This window comes from Rissa tridactyla, chromosome 18 (assembly GCF_028500815.1).
Source record: "Rissa tridactyla isolate bRisTri1 chromosome 18, bRisTri1.patW.cur.20221130, whole genome shotgun sequence".
NCBI classification, from domain to species: Eukaryota; Metazoa; Chordata; class Aves; order Charadriiformes; family Laridae; genus Rissa; species Rissa tridactyla.
Genome location: NC_071483.1, coordinates 4,626,537 through 4,645,908, shown reverse-complemented (window position 1 = coordinate 4,645,908; position 19,372 = coordinate 4,626,537). Strand labels below are relative to the sequence as shown.

At 67.1% G+C, this 19,372-nt stretch overlaps 2 protein-coding genes across 2 annotated transcripts in view; one reads left to right on the top strand and one right to left on the bottom strand.

Annotated features, from left to right (window-relative positions):
• Nucleotides 1–1,665: 1,665 nt before the first annotated feature.
• MAP3K6 (mitogen-activated protein kinase kinase kinase 6) lies at nucleotides 1,666–12,443 on the top strand. The gene is made up of 28 exons (XM_054223882.1): nucleotides 1,666–2,535; nucleotides 2,999–3,138; nucleotides 3,804–3,827; nucleotides 4,257–4,444; nucleotides 4,561–4,729; nucleotides 4,905–5,011; nucleotides 5,140–5,310; nucleotides 5,622–5,734; nucleotides 5,873–6,032; nucleotides 6,183–6,333; nucleotides 6,552–6,659; nucleotides 6,734–6,783; nucleotides 6,929–7,024; nucleotides 7,326–7,410; nucleotides 7,491–7,624; nucleotides 7,703–7,830; nucleotides 7,945–8,081; nucleotides 8,265–8,370; nucleotides 8,571–8,728; nucleotides 8,833–9,013; nucleotides 9,113–9,275; nucleotides 9,577–9,742; nucleotides 9,815–10,000; nucleotides 10,976–11,081; nucleotides 11,330–11,558; nucleotides 11,658–11,904; nucleotides 12,014–12,090; nucleotides 12,218–12,443. Exons 1-28 carry the CDS (start codon nucleotides 2,256–2,258, stop codon nucleotides 12,441–12,443), a joined length of 4,086 nt encoding a protein of 1,361 aa, XP_054079857.1. The 5' UTR covers nucleotides 1,666–2,255.
• Nucleotides 12,432–19,372, bottom strand: part of SYTL1 (synaptotagmin like 1) — a 7,954-nt gene continuing 1,013 nt past the window's right edge. Inside the window, exons 2-15 of the mRNA XM_054223883.1 lie at nucleotides 19,005–19,292; nucleotides 17,995–18,140; nucleotides 17,792–17,900; nucleotides 16,801–16,840; nucleotides 16,363–16,456; nucleotides 16,044–16,138; nucleotides 15,053–15,175; nucleotides 14,789–14,955; nucleotides 14,584–14,686; nucleotides 13,525–13,686; nucleotides 13,362–13,440; nucleotides 13,169–13,268; nucleotides 12,859–13,064; nucleotides 12,432–12,746 (exon numbers count right to left, since the gene is read on the bottom strand). Coding sequence (XP_054079858.1) covers nucleotides 12,607–12,746; nucleotides 12,859–13,064; nucleotides 13,169–13,268; nucleotides 13,362–13,440; nucleotides 13,525–13,686; nucleotides 14,584–14,686; nucleotides 14,789–14,955; nucleotides 15,053–15,175; nucleotides 16,044–16,138; nucleotides 16,363–16,456; nucleotides 16,801–16,840; nucleotides 17,792–17,900; nucleotides 17,995–18,140; nucleotides 19,005–19,243 — 1,803 coding nt within the window. The 5' untranslated portion in view covers nucleotides 19,244–19,292 and the 3' untranslated portion in view covers nucleotides 12,432–12,606. The remainder of the gene's footprint in view (nucleotides 12,747–12,858; nucleotides 13,065–13,168; nucleotides 13,269–13,361; nucleotides 13,441–13,524; nucleotides 13,687–14,583; nucleotides 14,687–14,788; nucleotides 14,956–15,052; nucleotides 15,176–16,043; nucleotides 16,139–16,362; nucleotides 16,457–16,800; nucleotides 16,841–17,791; nucleotides 17,901–17,994; nucleotides 18,141–19,004; nucleotides 19,293–19,372) is intronic.

Below are 19,372 nucleotides of genomic sequence, written 5' to 3'. Positions count from 1 at the left end.
GTGTGTGCCGCAGCCACCGCACCCCGGCTCTGCCTTCCCGGAGACGGCGGCGGGGCTGAGCAGCAGGCCCGGGCAGGCAGGGCTCCGTGTCCCGACGTCCCCGGGCACCCACTGTCCCCGCTCCTCCCTCCTGCCCCAGGCTGGCCCGGCCCTGCCGTGGGAACAAGGCTGGGATGGCTTGTCCGCCAGCGCGGTGGCTTCTCTGCCTGCGTGGTGGTTTGCCTATACAGTGGCTTCTCTGTCTGCACGGTGGCTTGTCTGTCTGTGCCGTGGCTTGTCTGTCTGCGTGGTGGCTTGTTTGTCTGTGCCGTGGCTTGTCTGTCTGCGTGGTGGCTTGTCTGTCTGTGCCGTGGCTTGTCTGTCTGCACGGTGGCTTGCCTTTACAGTGGCTTCTCTGCCTGCATGGTGGCTTGTCTGCCTGTGTGGTGGCTTGCTTTTACAGTGGCTTGTCTGCCTGCACGGTGGCTTGTCTGCCTGCATGGTGGCTTCTCTACCTGCACAGTGGCTTGTCTGCCTGCGTGGTGGCTTCTCTGCCTGTGTGGTGGCTTGCCTTTGCAGTGGCTTGTCTGCCTGTGCGGTGGCTTGTCTGCCTGCACAGTGGTTTGTCTGTCTGCATGGTGGCTTCTCTGCCTGTGCGGTGGCTTGCCTGCCTGCACGATGGCTTGTCCGCCTGCACGGTGGCTTGTCTGCCCGTGCAGTGGCTTGCCTGCCTGCGTTGTGGCTTCTCTGCCTGTGTGGTAGCTTGCCTTTACAGTGACTTGTCTGCCCGTGCGGTGGCTTGTCCGCCTGCATGGTGGCTTGTCTGCCTGCGCGGTGGCTTGTCTGCCTGCGCGGTGGCTTCTCTGCACACATGGTGGCTTCTCTGCCTGCGTGGTGGCTTGTCTGCCTGTGCAGTGGCTTGCCTTTACTTGCCTGTCTGCCTGCACAGCGGCTTCTCTGTCTGCGTGGCGGCTTCTCTGTCCGTATGGTGGCTTGTCTGCCTTCATAGTGGCTTCTCTGCCTGCCCGGCAGCCCCCCCAGGGCTCTGTGCCACCCTGTCCCCCGCATCCCAGCCCGGACGGTGGCTTTCCCGGCAGGGACCGCCGCACCTCAGAGCCGCGGGTGCCAGCTCTGCCCGCCCGGCTCCCCCCTCCCCGGCCGCTTTGGGGCCGTTATTTCGGCTGCAACACGTGCAGGGAGGGGGAACCGGCCCCGGTGTGTGTCCCCCCTCCCCCGCGGTGTCGTTCAACCCCCCCCCAACTTCCCCTTCCCTCGCTCCCGTTTCGCAACCGGCCCTTCGCAACCGGTGCCCGCCGGGGGATCAGGATCCGGCCGGGGGGGTCCGTCCCGTCCCCGGGTGGGGGGGGAATGAGGCGGGGGCGGGGGGGGGAGGCGGTGCCGCCGTTGACTCACGGCCGGGACAGGCGGAAGCGGCGCCCGGTGCCCGGGGCGGGGCGGGGCAGGGCGGAGCGGAGCCCGGTGCGGGGCGGCCCCGGTGCGGAGGAGCCCGGGAAGGAGCTCGGGGAGCGGGGCGGGCCGGGCCCTCCTGGGACGAGCCGGTCCGGTAGGGAGCTCTCCCGGTGGGGAACGGGGCAGGCTGGTGCGGGGTGTCCCGGTAAGGAACGGGGCAGGCTGGTGCGGGGTCTCCCGGTGGGAACAGGGCATCCCGGTGCGGGGTGTCCCGGTGGGAACGGAGCAGCCCAGTGCGGGGTGTCCCGGTGGGGAACGGGTCAGGCCGGTGTGGGGTCTCCCGGGGGGAACAGGGCATCCCGGTCCAGGGTCTCCCGGTGGGAACGGAGCAGCCTATTGCGGGGTGTCCCGCTAAGGAACGGGTCAGGCCAGTGCGGGGTCTCCCAGTGGGAACGGAGCAGCCCAGGGTGGAGTATCCCGGGGGTAAACGGGTCAGGGCCGGTGCAGAGTCTCTGGTGGGAACGGGACAGCCCGGTGCGAGCTCTCCCACTGGGAAACGGGGCAGCCCGGTGTGGGGTTTCCCAATGGCGAACGGGTCATCCCGGTGAGGAACAGCCCGGTACAGGGTACAGGCTTCCCCAGGGGGGAATTAGGGCAGCCCGGTGCAGACCCCGGTGGCTCTCCCCAGGGGGGGAATAGGGCACCGTGGTGCGGGGCAGCCCGGTGCAAGGCGAGGGTTCTCCCGGTAAGGAACAGGGCAGCCCGGTGCGAGGTGAGGGCTCTCCCGGTGAGGAATGGGGCAACTCGGTGCAACGTAAGGGCTCGGTCGGTGCGAGCCCCCCCGGTGGGTCTGGGCTGCCCCAGCCATGGAGGTGCCAGGGACCCCCCCGGTCGCCGGGAGCTGCTGGCAGGACCCGCTGGTGGTGGCGGGTACCACGGGCCGACCAGTGTGCGGGACCCGGGGACGGGCAAGCGGGCGGCGGGCGCTGAGCGTCGTCTTCGTGCTGGGCCGGGAGCCGGCCGCCTGCCCCGCGCTGCGCAGCCTGCGCGACGCCTGCCGCGACCTGCGGGCACGCCTGCACGCCCTGCCCTTCGACACCCTGGCACTGGGCGACACCGCCACCCTCGACCGCTTCTACAACGCAGGTGAGGATGCGACCCGCTCCCTCGGCGTGGGGTTTCCGTCACCCTCCTTTCCCTGCTCTTCTACCGGGTTATCCCAGCTATCCGGGAATATCTGGGCCAAGACTTTTCCCCAGCCGCTGCGCAATTCCCGGCGGTTCGCTGTTTGCTTTTCTGCCTTCCTCCTGTTTACTTTTCAGGTTGGTTGGACATTTGCCGGGATATCTTCCTCCCCGGCGTTAACAAGGGGGGGGGGTGATTTCAGAAAGGGTGTTTTTTTTGTGTGGAGGGTTTCACCCTGTGCCTGGGGGCAAGCGGGTGCCCCTCATCGTGGCCGCGGGCGCTGTGATGGCCGGGGCCACCCCCTCTCTTTGGGGATGCCACCGCCGCCCCCCCCCCCGCCAACCTGGGGGTGGCTGGTTCCCCTGCCCCATGAATCCGGGGTCCGGCGTCGCTCCGGTGAGCATCCCCCCTGTGCTGCCCGCAGACGTGGCCGTGGTGGAGCTGAGTGACTCCGTCTGCCAGCCCTCCCTCTTCTACCACCTGGGCGTCCGCGAGAGCTTCAACATGTCCCACAACGTCCTGCTCTGCTGCCAGGATGACCTGCCCCCCCTCCAGGCCCTGCAGGTCAGCGGGGACGGGGACACGGACACCCCAGCCCCTCGGGTGCTGCTTCTCCAGGGTGGGAATAGCCTGGGGCATCCGTGTCGGCAGGAGGGGGGATCTCCATCCTTCCCCTGAGCTCGGCCGAGTTCCCACAGCCACATCCTGCTCTGGCAGAGAATTCCCTGCATGGGATGAGGAGGGGGTGGCTGGGGACCCCGGTGAGCCCCGGGGCCGGGTGCTGGGTGCTCCCCTGGCCCCAGCTGGGCGGGAATTTGGGAACAGGTGCTTTTCTGTGGGAAAAGCCGATTCCTTGGAAGCGAAACCCTCCGCACGGAAGGGGCTGGTGGGAGGGATTCTCACTGCTCGGGGGCGGGGGAAATGTGGATGGGAGCACGTTCAAATCGTCCCCAGATGTCACCCTGATCCGGGGAAGCACCCATTTGGAGACCCCTTCCCTGTGCCGGGTTTGGAGGAGAAGCCGGCTGCGTTTGCAGCCCTGCCCGGGGTTGGGGGGATGACACACACATCACCCGTGTCCCTTGTCCCTTGCCCCACCGTCCCTCGCTGTCCCTGGCTGTTTTCCAGGTCACTCCGATCCCTGAGCCTGAAATCAGCTCATTTCTTTTGCCAGGGCGGGGGGGGGGATGCTCGTTAAATTCCTCCTCCCTCCCTTTCTCTCTCCCCAGGAGGACATCTGCCAGAAGAACTCGGTGCGTCTCTTGTGTCCATGCTCGCTGCTGCGGTGCTGGGGGGTTTGAGCCCCTCTCTCCCCCCCACCAAGCAGCTTCTGCGCAGCCTCGGAGGGTGGACATTGCAGTCAGGGAGCGAGACCTCTCCCCACATCTGAGATGATGCAGGGCGGGGGGGGGGGGGGGTGTCACTTACCCAGAGCAATTGCCAGGAGCAGCAGGACGGAGAGGGGTACCTGGTTTTGAAAAGAACCAGGAATGTTCACTCTGGAGTGTAATGATGGCAGTCAGAGATAAAGCTGGTTTGTCTTTCCCTGCTAATGAGTTATGGAAGGTGGTTCTATTAGCGTGGCCTGGGCAGGTTTGGGGAGAGGAGACTGGTCCATGACACGAGTAGAGGAGTTCTCAGCTTGGCTGGCACAGCCGCTCACCTCTTCTCCCCTCCCTCAGGACCTCTGCAGCAGCTACACCTTCATCCCCTACGTGGTGACACCCCACAACAAGGTCGTCTGCTGCAACACCGGGGCCGTGAAATGCCTGACGGAGCTTTTCCAGCCCGGCTTCGAGCCAGAGGCCGCCTTCACCCCGCTGTCAGCCCGGCTCGTCCAGCTGCTGGAGGGGATCCCCACCAACTCCTGGTACTGCCACCCCCCCGCTCCGGCTGCGGGTGAGCCCCCGTAGGCTGGCAGGGCTTGGCGGAGAATTGCTACCACCTGAAAAGCCCCACATCTCTTCCCCCCCTCCCCATCCCCAGCGGGTATTTTCGGGAGACGATCAGGCGGGATATCCGGAGGGCACGGGAGAGGTACCGAGGGGAGCAGCTGAGCCGGGAGCTGGCCCGTATCCAGCAGCGCCTGGACAGCATGGAGCTGCTCAGCCTGGACATCGTGGTGAACCTCCTCCTCTCCTACCGCGACGTGCAGGTGAAGGGACTGAAACATCCCGGGGACCGTGTCGGCATCCCAGGGGCCGGCTGGGGGGGATGCTCCACAGCCTGTCCTTGCTCGGTGGAGCTTGGTCCGGGAAGAGCATCACCCCACGGAGCTGGGGACGGGCGGCCTGGGGGCCACCGGCTCAGCCCCGCCGTCGTCCCCGCAGGATTACGATGCCATCATCTCGCTGGTGGAGACCCTCCAGGCGCTGCCGACCTGCGCCGTGGCCGAGCAGCACAACGTCCGCTTCCACTACGCCTTCGCCCTCAGCCGGTGAGCGGTGGCGGGGAGGGGGGTGACACGCACCCCCAGTATCCCGATGGCACGGAGCCGGGGGGTCGGGGGGAGCAAGGGGCCATGCTGGTGGTGCTGGTCACCCAACGCCGGCGGCGTGTGCGCAGGCGTAACGGCGTCGGGGACCGGGAGAAGGCCCTGTCGGTGCTGCTGCCGGTGGCGGAGCGCGGGGAGGGGGCTGCCCCCGACCTCCTCTGCTTGTGCGGCCGCGTCTACAAGGACATGTTCATCGACTCCGGCTTCACCCACACCGAGACGAGGGACCGGGCTTTCTACTGGTGAGGCTGGGGACGGGGCTGGGAGCCGCCTGCCTGCCCGTCTCCCCATCCAGGGGGTTTTGAAGGGGCTCGGGGGGGGGTCTCTGGGCGGCGCAGCCCCACATTCAGCCCCCCTCAGCAGCAATGCTGAGGCAGAGGATGCTAATTCCTGCTGGGCTTTTGTATTTTGACTTCTTTTCTGTTTTTTTTTCTGGTTTGGGAGTGCTTCCCCATCATGGGGGGCGGCTCCGGGATGCCAACGCAGCAGTGTTTTGGCTGGGGGAAGGGGGGGGTGGCAGAGGCCGTACGCTCCACCCGGCATCTCTGCCCAGGTACAGCAAAGCCTTCGAGGTGGAGCCGAGCCTCCACGCGGGCATCAACGCCGCCGTCCTCCTCATGGCCGCCGGGCACCGGTTCGAAACCTCCGCGCAGCTGCAGCAAATCGGTGGGTGCCCACCCGCAGGTCAGGGACAAGGACCCACTGGGGACGGGGGTCCGTCGGCATCGGGGCGCCCCCCGAGCGGCCGTGGCCGGGTGCGGGGTTGGCGGCAGAGGGGTGATGGGGTCTGGCTCCCGCATCCAGGGGTGAAGCTGAGCTGCCTGCAGGGTCGCAAGGGCAGCCTGGAGGAGCTGCACTACTACTGGGATGTGGGATTTTGCCTGGGAGCTGGCATCCTGGCCAACGACCTCGGCAAAGTCATCCAAGCCTCTGAGAAGCTCTACAAGCTCAATGCACCGGGCTGGTATGGCACGGCACGGCACGGCGTGTGCCCACCCGGGCAAACCTCTGGGTCTCCAGTCCCTGGTGGCTGTGCCCAGGAGGGGGTTTTGGGTGGGTTTAGGAGATGCTGGGGACGTCTCTCTCTCCTCTCTTGTCCCTCACGTCCCCGCAGGTACCTGGTCTCGGTCATGGAGACCTTCCTGCTCTACAAACACTTCCAGAGGAGCCCGCGGGTCCCCTCGTCCCGGCAGGAGCTGGCTGATTTCTGGCTGGGCTTCCTCCTCGAGGCGTGCCAACCCTTCGCCGCCGCGCCACACTGCCCGGTGAGGGGCCACGCAGAACCCACCCCCCCCACTCACACCCCCAGAACCTCCCTGGGGACCACCTGGTCATCCGGTCTCACCAGGGTGACGGGGAGGCAGCCAGCAGCCCACGGGTGCCAACCCTGGTGGGAGGACGGGGGTGCAGGGATGTGGCAGGGGACCCGGTGGGTGCGGGGGGCTCATTCCGCAGCCCCCCACCCTGCCGCCTTCTGCCACAGGTCCTGGTCCTGGAGCTCAGCAAGGTCCTGCGGCCGGCTCGGTTGGCACTGCGCAGCGGCACGGAGGATCCCACCCTGACACTCGCCCTCGTCTGCCCCACGGAGGAGGTAGGGATGGGGCTGGGGGGCCTGGGGGGGGTTGTCCCCACTGAACCCCTCCTCATCTGCCCGTTCTCCTGCAGAAAGCAGCATCAAGCTGGACCTTCGCGGCCACGGCCATCCGAGGCGTCAGGTGAGCATGTCCCCTGTCCCCTCACCGGCAGGACCGAAGATGCCCCCCCGCCATGGGCCTGCAGCCCCTCCACCTGCCCCATGGGCAGCATCAGCCCCACCGCTGATGGGGCGGGGGGGCGGGGGGGTGGGTCCTGTCCCTCCAGCATCTGCAAACACGACGAACGCGGCTGCTTCCTCTACGTGGTGCAGGCGGAGGAGGATTTCCAGCTCTACTTCCCCTCCCAGCAGCACTGCCAGTGGTGAGCCGGGGGACTTGGGGGGGCACGGGGAGCCCCACATTGCTGGTGGGGGCACGGGGGACCCCCAGTCACTGCCCTGGTGAGCGGGGAGGGATGGGAGCATGCAATTATGCAATTTCTTCCCTATCTTAATTTTGGGGGGGGGAGAGGTGTCCTAGGGACCCAACCCCTGCAGCTGGGTCATGCCACTGGTGGGGGACAGACTGGGATGGGGACCAGGAGCCCCTGTGTGGCAGGGGGTCGGTGGCCACGTCGCCAACATCCTCACGGGGACTCGGGACCGTCGCCTTCCCACCGGCAGGTTCTGCCACCAGATCCAGTCCCTCCTGGCCGAGCAGGCGGCGGGCGGCGAGGAGGTGCCCAGCCCCACGCAGCCCATCCTGGAGGTGAGATGGGGACACGGGGGGGGGGGGGACACATGGGGCACCGGGTGGCGCAGGCTGGCACCCCGCATCTCTGCTCACAGTACAGCTACGAGTACTCAGAGGCGGGCGAGCGGGTGGTCCTGGGCAGGGGGACGTTCGGGGTCGTCTACGCCGGGCGCTGCCTCAGCAACCAAGTGCGCATCGCTATCAAGGAGATCCCGGAGCGGGACAGCCGGTGGGTGCCATGACGGGGGCGGGGGGACGGTCCCAGGGGAGCCTGGGCACCCCCTCACCACCCCGTCCCGCTGCGCAGGTACTCGCAGCCCTTGCACGAGGAGATCGCCTTGCACAAGCACCTGCGGCACAGGAACATCGTGCGGTACCTGGGCTCCGTCAGCCAGGATGGCTTCATCAAGATCTTCATGGAGGAGGTGCCGGGAGGTGGGTAGCGCTGGGGACGGGATTTGGGGGTCAAATGGGGACACGTGGCTGTATGTAGGGTCTAAATTGGGGGTGGTGCCCCACTCTGTGTCCCCCCCATCCCCCCGCCTCCAGGCAGCCTCTCATCCCTGCTGCGCTCCAAGTGGGGACCCCTGAAGGACAACGAACCCACCATCATCTTCTACACCCGCCAGATCCTCGCCGGGCTCAGCTACCTCCACGATAACCACATCGTGCACCGCGACATCAAGGTGAGGGGGTGGGAGGCATCACCCCTCCTGGGGGCAGGAGGCCTGACCATCTCGAAGGTCATTGGGCAGCCAGGAGCTGCCCCTCCATGCCCAAAGCCCCTGGGGTGATGCCCAACGGTGATGCTCGAGCTCCAGGAGCTTTTTGTGGCTTGGTTTTATTTTGGGGCGCCCTTCTCGCGCCAGGGAGACAACGTCCTCATCAACACGTACAGTGGGGTGCTGAAGATCTCCGACTTTGGTACCTCCAAGAGGCTGGCGGGCATCAGCCCCAGCGCCGAGACCTTCACGGGTAAGGCAGCCCGGGGCTGGGGACAGCGTTCCCCCAAGGTGGGGATGGTGGGATGCTGAGGACCAGGAGATGATGGGGTCTGCAGCCTTGTACCTGCCGCGGGGAGGAGGAGAAGAGGAGGAGGAGAGGAGAACCCACCCGGGGCGGGTGTTGGGTGATGGATACAGGCTCCTCTCGCCCCCTCCTCATCCTCCCCCCAGGCACCCTGCAGTACATGGCCCCAGAAATCATCGACCAGGGGCCATGGGGCTATGGGAAGCCAGCAGATATCTGGTCCTTGGGCTGCACCGTCATCGAGATGGCCACGGGCAAACCCCCCTTCTACGAGCTGGGCAGCCCCCAGGCTGCCTTGTTCAAGGTACCCATGGGGTTGGGGAGGGGGTGGCGGGGGATTCCCCAGCCTTGAAATTGCCCCCCCTCCCCGGGGTTGGCCGGTCCCTTTGCAGCCTCCCCTCCCTCCAGGTGGGGATGTTCAAGATGCACCCGGAGGTGCCCGAGTCCATGTCGGATAAAGCCAAGAGGTTCCTCCTGCGCTGCTTCCAGGCCGACCCGGCTGAGCGGGCCACGGCCGCCATGCTGCTGCGGGACCCCTTCCTCGCCCATGCCAGGAGGGCCCGCAGCCGGCCCCTGCCCGCGGCGGGGGGTGAGTCTGGGGGAGGGGGGAGAAAAATAGGCAGGGGGCAGGGGGGGCGCTGGCATGAGCTGCTAATAACCATCTCCATGTCTATCACCTCCCCGGCAGGTGATCCCCCCGACTTTGGGCAGCGGGACGGGGGTGTGGAGGGCAGCGATGGGAGCAGGGGATGTTCCTTGGCCAGGCAGGATGCCCTGGTGAGGGGCACAGCGGGCAGCCCCCTGCTCCCGTGCCACCCCGGCGAGGCAGCCTCCAGCCGCGGCTACTCAGGGTAGGGCATCCTGGGCATGGTGGGGTGGAGGGACCCCGGGGGGGGGGAGGTGGGGGGTGTTGGCTTTCAGCCTCCCGTGACACCCGCGCCCCCTGCCATGTGCCAGCACTGTGCCCCGCGATGCCCCCCGTCTTGTGCCAGAGCATCCCATCCCTCCCCATCACAGCTTGGAGGGCAGGCAGGAGGTCCCCCATGCCCTCTCCCACGCCCAATAACGTCATCCTAAATGCGTGAGGGTGGGGCGGGGGGGGGGACACATACACACACACACACAGTGCCAACCCTGCCCCCCTGCCCCCAGCACTGCCCAGGGCTCAGTCGGCTCCGACCGCAGCCTGCGCTCGTCCTCCCCCGAAGAGAGCGGGGACGGGTTCCTCCTGCGGAAGGACAGCAAGCGCCGGGCCACCCTGCACCGCATCCTCACCGCCGAGGCACCCGCCATCATCACTGCCTTGGAGGAGAGCCAGGTGGGTGCTGGGTGCCCGGGGTATGGGGTGGGGCATGACGGCAGCCCCCGAGCATCTCCTTTGCCCACCCAGGGCACGGCGGGTGCGAGGTTGGGCTCGGAGCATCTCGCTCGGCTGCTGAGCTGCCTGCGGAGCTACATCCAGTGCCCCAGCCAGCACCAGCTGTGCCAGGACCTCCTGGCACTGCAGAGCCGGCTGCGGGCAGAGGGGCTGAGCCTCCCCCACCTCCAGGCTCCCCTCTTCGGCTTCCAGGCGGCGGTGAGTGCCCGGGCTGGGGTGGTAGGGTGCTGAGTGAGTGGGTGATGCCCCCGGCATGGTGATGTCCTGGTGAGGGTGATGGCCCTGGCACAGCAACGCCCTGGCGCAGGTGGTGCCCTGGTGAGAGTGATGCCCCCGGCATGGTGATGCCCTGGTGAGGGTGATGCCCCTGGCACGGCAATGCCCTGGTGCATCTGATGCCCCTGGTGAGGGTGATGCTCCCAGCACAGTGATACCCTGGTGCAGGTGATGCCCCCAGAACAGTGATGCCCCGGTGCAAGTGATGCCCCTGGCACGGCGATGCCCTGGTGAGGGTGATGCGCTGGTGCTGGTGATGCCCTGGCACAGTGATGCCCTGGAGTGGGTGATGCCGTGATGCAAGTGATGTCCTGGTTCAGGTGATGCCCCTGGCTTAGCAATGCCCTGGCGCAGGTGATGCCCTGGTGCAGGTGATGCCCCCAGAACAGTGATGCCCCAGTGCAAGTGATGCCCCTGGCACGGCGATGCCCTGGTGAGGGTGATGTGCTGGTGCTGGTGATGCCCTGGCACAGTGATGCCATGGAATGGGTGATGCCGTGGTGCAAGTGATGCCCTGGTTCAGGTGATGCCCCTGGCATGGCAATGCCCTGGTGAGGGTGATGCCCCTGGTGAGGGTGATGCCCTGGTGCAGGTGATGCCCCTGGCACGGCAACACCCCGGTGTGCATGATGCCCCTGGTGCGGGTGATGCCCCCAGAACAGTGATGCCCCGGTGCAAGTGATGCCCCTGGCACGGCCATGCCCTGGTGAGGGTGATGCCGTGGTGCAAGTGATGTCCTGGTTCAGGTGATGCCCCTGGCATGGCAATGCCCTGGTGCAGGTAATGCCCTGGTGAGGGTGATGCCCTGGCGTAGGTGCTGTTCCTGGCATGGTGATGCCCCTGGCACAGTGACGCCCCAAAGGGGGTGATGCCCCGGCACAGCTCTGCCTCTTCCAGGTGAGACGGGTGCTGCGCCAGCACCACATCAAACCCCACTGGATGTTTGCGCTGGACGATGCCGTGAGCCAGGCGGTGCAGGCGGCTTTCACCGTGCTGGCAAGAGGTGGGTGGCACTGGGGGACGGCTGGCATGTGGGTCTGGGTCCCACCATCGTGGCCAGGTGGGTGCAGGAAGAGGGTGGCTGGCCCAGGGTGGGCTGGGGGATTTTGGGGTGCTGGGAAAGGGAGGTGGGGGGGAGGCTACCACTGGGGCAGCCTTGGCTGGGCCCAGCTCCCCGTTTTCTCCCCGATGCTTCGGGGTCCGAGGCCATCGGTCACCTCTCTGTGCCCGCCACTGCCTCTGCCACCGCAGACCTGGGACTGAAGGCCAGCTGCCTGCGGGGGGACGGCACCAAGGACACGAGTGACGAGGACGACGCCGTGCCACCAAGGCTGGCCATCCCCAGGAGCCAACCCCAGCAGGACAGCACCAATTTGGGGCTCAGCACCGACCCCAGCACCCAGGTGGCCCCCCTGCCCTCCCTGCAGCCACCCTCGGCACTGGTGGCACAGCTCTGCCGCCTCCGCACGGAGACGGGCAGGTAGGGCTTCGCTGGTCCCTGTGCTTCTCTCTCCCTGGCTGCCACACCGTGTCCCCCCCCCTGCCCCCGGGTGTCAGTCCCTGCTCCGCTCTCCCCCAGGCTCCTCCAGGAGCTGGCCGAGAAGGAGCAAGAGTGGCAGCGGCTGATGCAGCAGGTGCTTCGCTCCGGGAACGATGACATCGCCGTCCCCAGGCGGCCCCAGCGCAGTGGGGAGGGCCCCATGGGGTGCTTCACCTTGGGGCAGGATCGCTCCCCCCCAAACCCCCAGCCCCCCCAGGGCCAGGCTGACCCCCTGCTCCTCGAGTGGCTGCAGCAGCACGGCACAGACTCGGCCACCACGGCCACGGTGAGGCCCGCGGCCCCTTGGCACACAGAGCTATGGGGGCGGCTGGGGGTTGGGGCTCCCCAGCATGAGCAGGGGAACCCCCCGCAAAACCCCCCGCCACCTCCCGCAGCTCCTCTCCCATGGCTTCACCCTGCGGGACCTGCTGGGCTGTGCCACCCGTGACGACCTCTTCTACGTGGGCATCAGGTACCCCCAGCCCCTGTTGTCCCTCCCGGGGGGGCCTGGACGAGGTGGGGAAAGCTGGGTGGCAGCGCTGGGGGAGGGACAGACACGCGGTGGTCCCCTCCCTCCAACATCCCCCGTGTCCCTGCAGGCGGGGGCCGGCGTACCGCCTCTGGGCAGCCATCCTGGAGCATCGCTGGACCCTCGCCCAGGCGAAGGGGCGTGAGCCCCCCCTGGGCTGTGACACGTCCTTGGGGGACCCGGCCAGGGGGGCTGGCAGGATGGTGACAGAAGGGACACCCCCACAGCGGGAGCAGGCAGAGGCAGCGTCTCCAGCCCCGCTCCGGAGGGAGAAGTCGGGGTCCACAGGGCAATAAAGAGCCACCCAATGTGCCCTCCGGTGCCGCTTCATTGCTGGAAGGGTGCGGGGGGGCCACACACCCCAGCCCCGCACGGCGATGCTCCGGGCTCAGCTCTGTCCCCCCTCCCGTGTCCCACAGTCTCACTGGCACCGGGTTGTCCATGGGGGGGTCGGGGGGGCTATGCCCGGGGGACCAGGTTGGTCCTCAGGGGCAGCAGCGCTTCCACCCACTGTCCGGGCTGCTGGAGCAGCCGCCCCCACACCCCCCGCTCCTCCGCCGTCGAGTCCATCCAGCCCACCGGCAACCCGTAGCTGCTCCCTGCGGAGACACCGCCGCCGTCACCCCCCCAGGCCATGCCACTGCCACCCCCACTGCCCCCTGGGGTGCCCGTTTCCCCCCCCCCCCCCCAACACACACACACACTCCCTACCTGTGCCCAGGCTGAGCCGGATGCCCCCCAGCTGGCGCTTGGCAAAGGCTTCGTGGTGCCAGAGGGTGAACTCGGCGCACGCCTCGGCCAGGTCCTTGGCCTGGAAGCCGTCGTACACCATGGTGTGGTTAAAGAGAGGGTTGAGGCTCCTCTTCACCACCCGCGTCTTCTGCCGGCTCGCCTTGCTGTCGTCCGGCAGCACGTAGCTGAGGGGGGGGTGGGGGTGGGGGTGACAGCGGGGTGAGGGTGACACACGCACCCCCCCCCAGCCCCTCTGGGTGCCCCCACGGGTGCCACCCTCCCCTCTTACCACTGCACGAAGGCGTCCACGGTGCCGCTCTGCAGGGGGATGAGGCTCTGAGCGTCCTTCACCCAGATGTGCAGCTCGCCCGTGGGTGGCATCCCCCCGCCTGCAGGAGAAGGAGGGCGGGGGGGGTCAGGGGCACCCTGCCACGCTGGACCCCTCCCCACCCCCCCCCCCCCACCCCACGGGCACCCCTCACCTTCCGAGCCCGCGGGGATGAACTTCAGTGCCAAGTTAAGGTTGCCCCGGCTGGTGAGGCCATCCGAGGAGATGGGCATCTGAGGAGGACGGACGGGGGGGGGTTATGGGGGGATGCGGTGGGGTGGGGTGGGGAGGAGAGCTGGGGGGTGCTGAGGACTCACCCGGGGCTGGAGGCTGAACCACTCGGGACTCGTGTTGGCCCAGTCCCAGGTGCCCAGCGCGATTTCCACCTCCCCTAGGAAGAGGTTCCTGCCCAGGCTGTCGTGGTGCCACACCGAGAGGTTCAGCGTCCGGCCCTGCAGGTCCCTCTTCTCCAGCTTGTACTGGTGGGGAGGGGACACCCACAGGGCGAGGTTACCTTTAGGCTCTACAGAGAGACTTGGATAGATTGGCTCGATGGGCGGAATGAGCTTCAACAAGGCCAAGTGCCGGGTCCTGCGCTTGAGCCACAACAACCCCACGCAGCGCCACAGGCTGGGGGCAGCAGAAAAGGACCTGGGGGTTCTAATTGCCAAGCGGCGGAACGTGAGCCAGCAGTGTGCCCAGGTGGCCAAGAGGGCCAATGGCATCCTGGCTTGTAGTAGAAATAGTGAGACCAGCAGAAGCAGGGAGGTGATTGTCCCCCTGTGCTCAGCGCCGGCGAGGCCACCCCTTGAGTCTTGTGTCCAGTTCTGGGCACCTCAATACGAGAGAGATCTCGAGGTGCTGGAGCGAGCGCAGAGGAGGGCAACGAAGCTGGTGAAGGGCCTGGGGAATAAATCTTACGAGGAGCGATTGAAGGAGCTGGGTCTGTTCAGTTTGAGGAAGAGGAGGCTGAGGGGAGACCTCATCGCTCTCCACAACTACTTGAAAGGCCATTGTAGAGAGGTTGGGGCTGGTCTCTTCTCACAGGTCATTAGCGATAGAACAAGAGGGAATGGCTTCAAGCTGCAGCAGGGGAGGTTTAGGCTGGACATTAGGAGAAAATTCTTCCCAGAAAGAGTGGCCAGACACTGGAACAGGCTGCCCAGGGAGGTGGTGGAGTCGCCATCCCTGGATGTGTTTAAGAGTCGTTTGGATGTGGGGTTGGGGGATATGGTGTAAGGGAGAACTGTGTAGAGTGGCGTTGATGGTTGGACTTGATGATCCCAAGGGTCTTTTCCAACCTAAATGATTCTATGATCCCCCCTTGAACCAGGGGGACCACCCCCCAAAAACCACCCCAAAGCAGAGTTAGAAACCTTGAGGGTCTCATTGAAGATGGGATCCAAGCTCCTCTTCCGCACCGTCGTCTTGCGCTTGCTGCGGTTGGACTTATCCGGCAGCAGGTACGTCTTGATGTACCTGGAGCCAAAAAATTGAAGTGTGGGGGGCGGGCACGGCTACCAGCCATGGGCGTTACGGCTCGGGGAGGTGGAGGGGGGGGGATGGGGACGGGGGACTCACGGGTCCGAGCGCTGCTTCTTGGCCTCGGCCAACTCCCGGCACCGCAGCACGTGGACCTGCAGCTCCTTCTTGGCCGGGTCGTAGCGGAGGGAGAACTGGACGCAGCCCCGCACGGCCACGCTGCCCAGCTCCCCCTCGCTGTACAGGCTCATCAGGCTGCCGCTCAGCTGCGGGGACAGGGTTAAGGGGCGGGGGGGGGGAGCTGGAGAGGTGATTTTCCCCCCCCACCCCCTCCAGCCCCCCCCAGCTCCCCCAACCCCCTACCGTGGAGGAGCTGAGGCTGGACACGGAGGAGCTGGTGGTCAAGAGGCTGCGCGGGGGCGCGTGGCCGTTCTGCGGGGACCCCCGGCCCGGGGACGCCTGAGCCATGCGGGGGGTCCTGGACCCCTGGCAATGTAAAGCAAAGCGGGGTCAGCACACACCCCCCCCCCGTCACCCCCCCCCCAGCCCCAGGGCGGGCTCCCGAGGGCACCCAGCTCCCGGCAAGTGGCTGGTGCTCGGGCACAGCCTGTGCCGTGCTGGCTTTCGTGGCCCAGACAGCCCCCCCTGCCCCATAGAGCACCATACAGCCCCCTCCACCCCCATACAGCCCCCTCCAGCCCCCTCCAGCCCCCCCGAGCCCATACAGCCCCATACAGCCCTCCCCAGACACATACAGCCCCACAGAGCCCCCTCCAGCCCCATACAGCCCTCCCAAACCCCATACGGCCCCCTCCAACCCCATACAGCTCCCCCCGAGCCCCATACAGGCCCCTCCAGCTCCTTCCAACCCCATACAGCCCCCACAAGCCCCATACAGCCCTTCCCAGCCCCACACAGCTCCCTCCAACCCCATACAGCCCCATACGGACCCCCTAATGCCATACAGACCCCCTAATGCCATACAGGCCCCCCCCAACAGCTCCATACAGCCCTCCCCAGCCCCACACAGCCCCCTCCAACCCCATACAGCCCTCCCCAGCCCCATACAGCCCCCTCCAACCCCATATGGCCCCATACAGACCCCCCTAATGCCATACAGCCCCCCCCCAGCCCCATTCAGCCCCCTCCAACCCCATATGGCCCCATACAGACCCCCCAACCCCATACAGCCCTCCCCAGCCCCCCACAGCCCCCTCCAACCCCATATAACCCCATACAGACCCCGCTAATGCCATACAGCCCCCCACCGAGCCCCATTCAGTCCCCTCCAACGCCATACAGCCCCCCCAGCCCTATACAGGCCCCCAGCCCCATACAGCCCCCCCCAGCCCACCTGCCCAGCATCGGGGCCGCTGTGTGCGGAGTCGGGCTCCTCCTCATCTTCCTCCGCGCTGGACGTGCCGAAGGGGTTCCCACCCACCGTGTCACCTGCAAGGCCACCGTGTGGGTGGGTGGGGGGGGTCCCGACGTGGCAGGGATGGATGGGGGGGAGGAGGGGGTGTCCCCTTTTTTCAGCCAGGCAAACGAGGGATGGGGGGGCCGGGTTGGGGAGGGCTGCGAGGAGGTAGGAGGCTGGTAAGCAGTGCTGGGGGGGCTCCAACCCCCCCCAGATCTCACTGTCCGTCCCCCCCCCCCCCCCCCATCATGGTTACCTGGCTGGGCTGGGGTGTCCTGCTCCCTCGTCGGGATGTCACCCTGCCGCTGTGACACCGCCGTCCCCTCCGGAGCCGGGGCCGTGGGGCTGGGCTGTGAGGTGGGACACAGGGGAGAGGGTGAGAACGGGCACCCTCCTGTCATCCCCCCCCCGCACCCCTCGGTCCAGCCCCTCTGGGTCCCCGGGGATGGGGTGGGGGCCATCCCATGGGACTTCCCGCCCCCCCCCCCCCATCGCTCCCCACCCCGCGGGGCTCAGGACCACGCTTTGCGAGGGCACGCACAAGGCTGGCCCCCACGACAACGTCCCGGGGTGACGCGGCGGCTCAGGGGTGACCCGCTGAGCGAGCCCATCACCGGGGCGTCGGGTACCGGCTGCAGGTTCAACCCCCCCCACACCCCCCCACACCCCGCCCCGTCCCCAACGAGGCACCAACCTGGGGCTCCGCGGCCGCCTGCGCCTCCTCCGTAGGGGGGCTGCGAGAAGAGAGGATAATTAGTCTCTCTCCACAAGGCATCAGGCTAACGAGCGCTTTCTGTCCTTCCCCCCCCCACCACCAGCAGTGGACGGACAGACAGACAGACAGACAGACAGCAGGGTGATGGAGAGACAGAGAGCGGGACAGTGGACAGACAGACAGTGGGACGATGAAGAGACAGACAGTGGGATGATGGACAGACAGACAGTGGGACGATGGACAGACAGACAGACAGTGGGATGATGGACAGACAGACAGTGGGATGATGGACAGACAGACAGCAGGGTGATGGAGAGACAGAGCGGGACAGTGGACAGACAGCGGGACGATGGAGAGACAAAGACAGCAGGATGGTGGACAGACAGACAGACAGTGGGATGATGGACAGACAGACAGCGGGATGATGGACGGACAGACAGTGGGATGATGGACAGCCAGCCAGCAGGGTGATGGAGAGACAGACAGCAGGACAGTGGACAGACAGACAGCAGGACGATGGAGAGACCGAGACAGCAGGACGCTGGACAGACAGACAACGGGATGGTGGACAGGCAGACAGTGGGACAGTGGACAGAGACAGTAGGACAACGGAGAGACAGACAGCGAGATGATGGACAGACAGACAGACAGTAGGATGGTGGACAGACAGCGGGACGATGGAGAGACAGACAGAGAGTGGGATGATGGACAGACAGACAGTAGGATGGTGGACAGACAGGCAGCGGGTTGATGGACAGACAGACAGGCAGCAGGACGGCGGACAGACACTGGGACATGCAGCTCTGGCTGCACCATCCCCTTCACCATGGGCTCTGCTCCCACTTCCCCACCTCCAGCTCCCCCCCGGCCACCCCAGGGCCGGGCCACCCGCAGCAGGGTACCGACAAGAGATGCCACCACTCCTGGGGCACCCGTGGGGTGAGAGAAACCCCCCCACCACCCCCCTCACCTCTCCTCCGGCTCCGCCACACCATCCTCATCCTCCTTCTCCTCCGCCAGCGGTTCGCTGATGGCTTCCAGCTCGCCCAGGCTGGGGCCACACTCCGGGTCCCCCGCTCCTGGGGACACGGTGGGGACCTGAGCGGGCTGAGCCCTGGCCCCCGGTGTCCCCCACCCCCACCGCCTCGGCGTCCCCCCCCATCCCTCGCCTACCCCGGGGCCGCCTCCTGCGGCGGATGGAGGCTCGGACGAGGTCGGAGCCCAGGTGGTGGCGGTGGCGCTGGGCGCGGGCGTCGCAGAACCAGTCCCCAGTGAGGGTCCTCAGCCGCGCCGGGTCCGACACCGACTTGCGGAGCTTGCTGGCGGCAGGAGGGCAGCGTTGGGTGTCCCCGTCCCGTCCCCCACCCCCCAACCCCGGCTGCTGCCATCGACCCCTGCGCCACCGTCCCCCATCACCCTGGGGGACTGACAATGGGCTGATGGAGCCACCACAAGTAGCCCTGGGGACAGCAGCCACTGTCTCCCAGAGGGTTTGGGACCTCCCCGATGCCAGCGTCACCCACCGCGGGGCTTCAGCCTGGCCAGGCTCAATGGGTGCCCCCCGTCCCCAGGGGACCCCCCAACCTGGCTGATCTGTCCCCAGGGGTGACAGACGCCAGGCTGGCTGCTCCTGGGGGGCTTCACGCTGTCCCCAAGGGTGACGTACCCCAGGCTGACTGCTCTTGGGGGGGGTGAGAGGGATGGGGGGTTCACACCGTCCCCAGGGGTGACGGGTACCAGGCTGTTCTTGGGGGGCTTCACACTATCCCCAAGGGTGACAGACCCCAGGCTGGTTGTTCTTGGGGGGGGTTCACGCTGTCCCCAAGGGTGACAGGCCCCACGCTGGCTGCTCCTGGGGCGCTTCAACGCGATCCCCAAGGGTGACGGACCCCAGGCTGTTCTTGGGGGGGCTTCACACCATCCCCAAGGGTGACGGACCCCAGGCTCACTGCTCTTGAGGGGTGTGGGGGGGGTGGGGAAGTTCACACCGTCCCCAAGGGTGACAGACCCCAGGCTGTTCTTGGGGGGCTTCACACCATCCCCAAGGGTGACGGACCCCAGGTTGGCTGCTCCAGGGGGGCTTCACGCCGTCCCCAAGGGTGACGGACCCCAGGCTGGCTCTTCTTGGGGGGGTTCACGCTGTCCCCAAGGGTGACGCTGAAGAGGGGACCCCCCCACCTCACCTGATGCGCCCCTCCTCGCGCCGGCGGAGCTGCCAGTCGCGGCGCAGCACCTCGCCGATGGCGCGCCGCTCCTCCTCCGTCAGGAAGCTCAGGTCCAGCAGCGCCTCGGCCCCCAGCTCCAGCGCCATGGCGGGGCGGGGGGACACGGCGGGGGCACCCCGGGGTGCTGGGTGCCGAGAAACGGGGGGCTGCAGCCGGGGGGGCTCAGCGTGCCGGGCATGCACCAGCGACGCCAGCATCTGGAGAGGGCTCTCGGGGCCGCGTTGGGGTGGGAATCATCCTCACCCTCTGCGAAGAGATGGAGCGGAAGCTCAGCGTAACACCCACACACACGCACACATTGCACCCCAAAACCACCCCCGGGACCC

What these genes read in the sequence shown, in the direction of transcription:
- MAP3K6 (XM_054223882.1), top strand. Translation starts at nt 2,256, where the DNA reads ATGGAGGTGCCAGGGACCCCCCCGGTCGCCGGGAGCTGCTGGCAGGAC. An exon ending in ACATCTGCCAGAAGAACTCG is followed by an intron (nt 3,828 to 4,256) that starts GTGCGTCTCTTG and finishes CCCCTCCCTCAG; the next exon opens with GACCTCTGCAGCAGCTACAC. An exon ending in CGCGCAGCTGCAGCAAATCG is followed by an intron (nt 5,735 to 5,872) that starts GTGGGTGCCCAC and finishes TCCCGCATCCAG; the next exon opens with GGGTGAAGCTGAGCTGCCTG.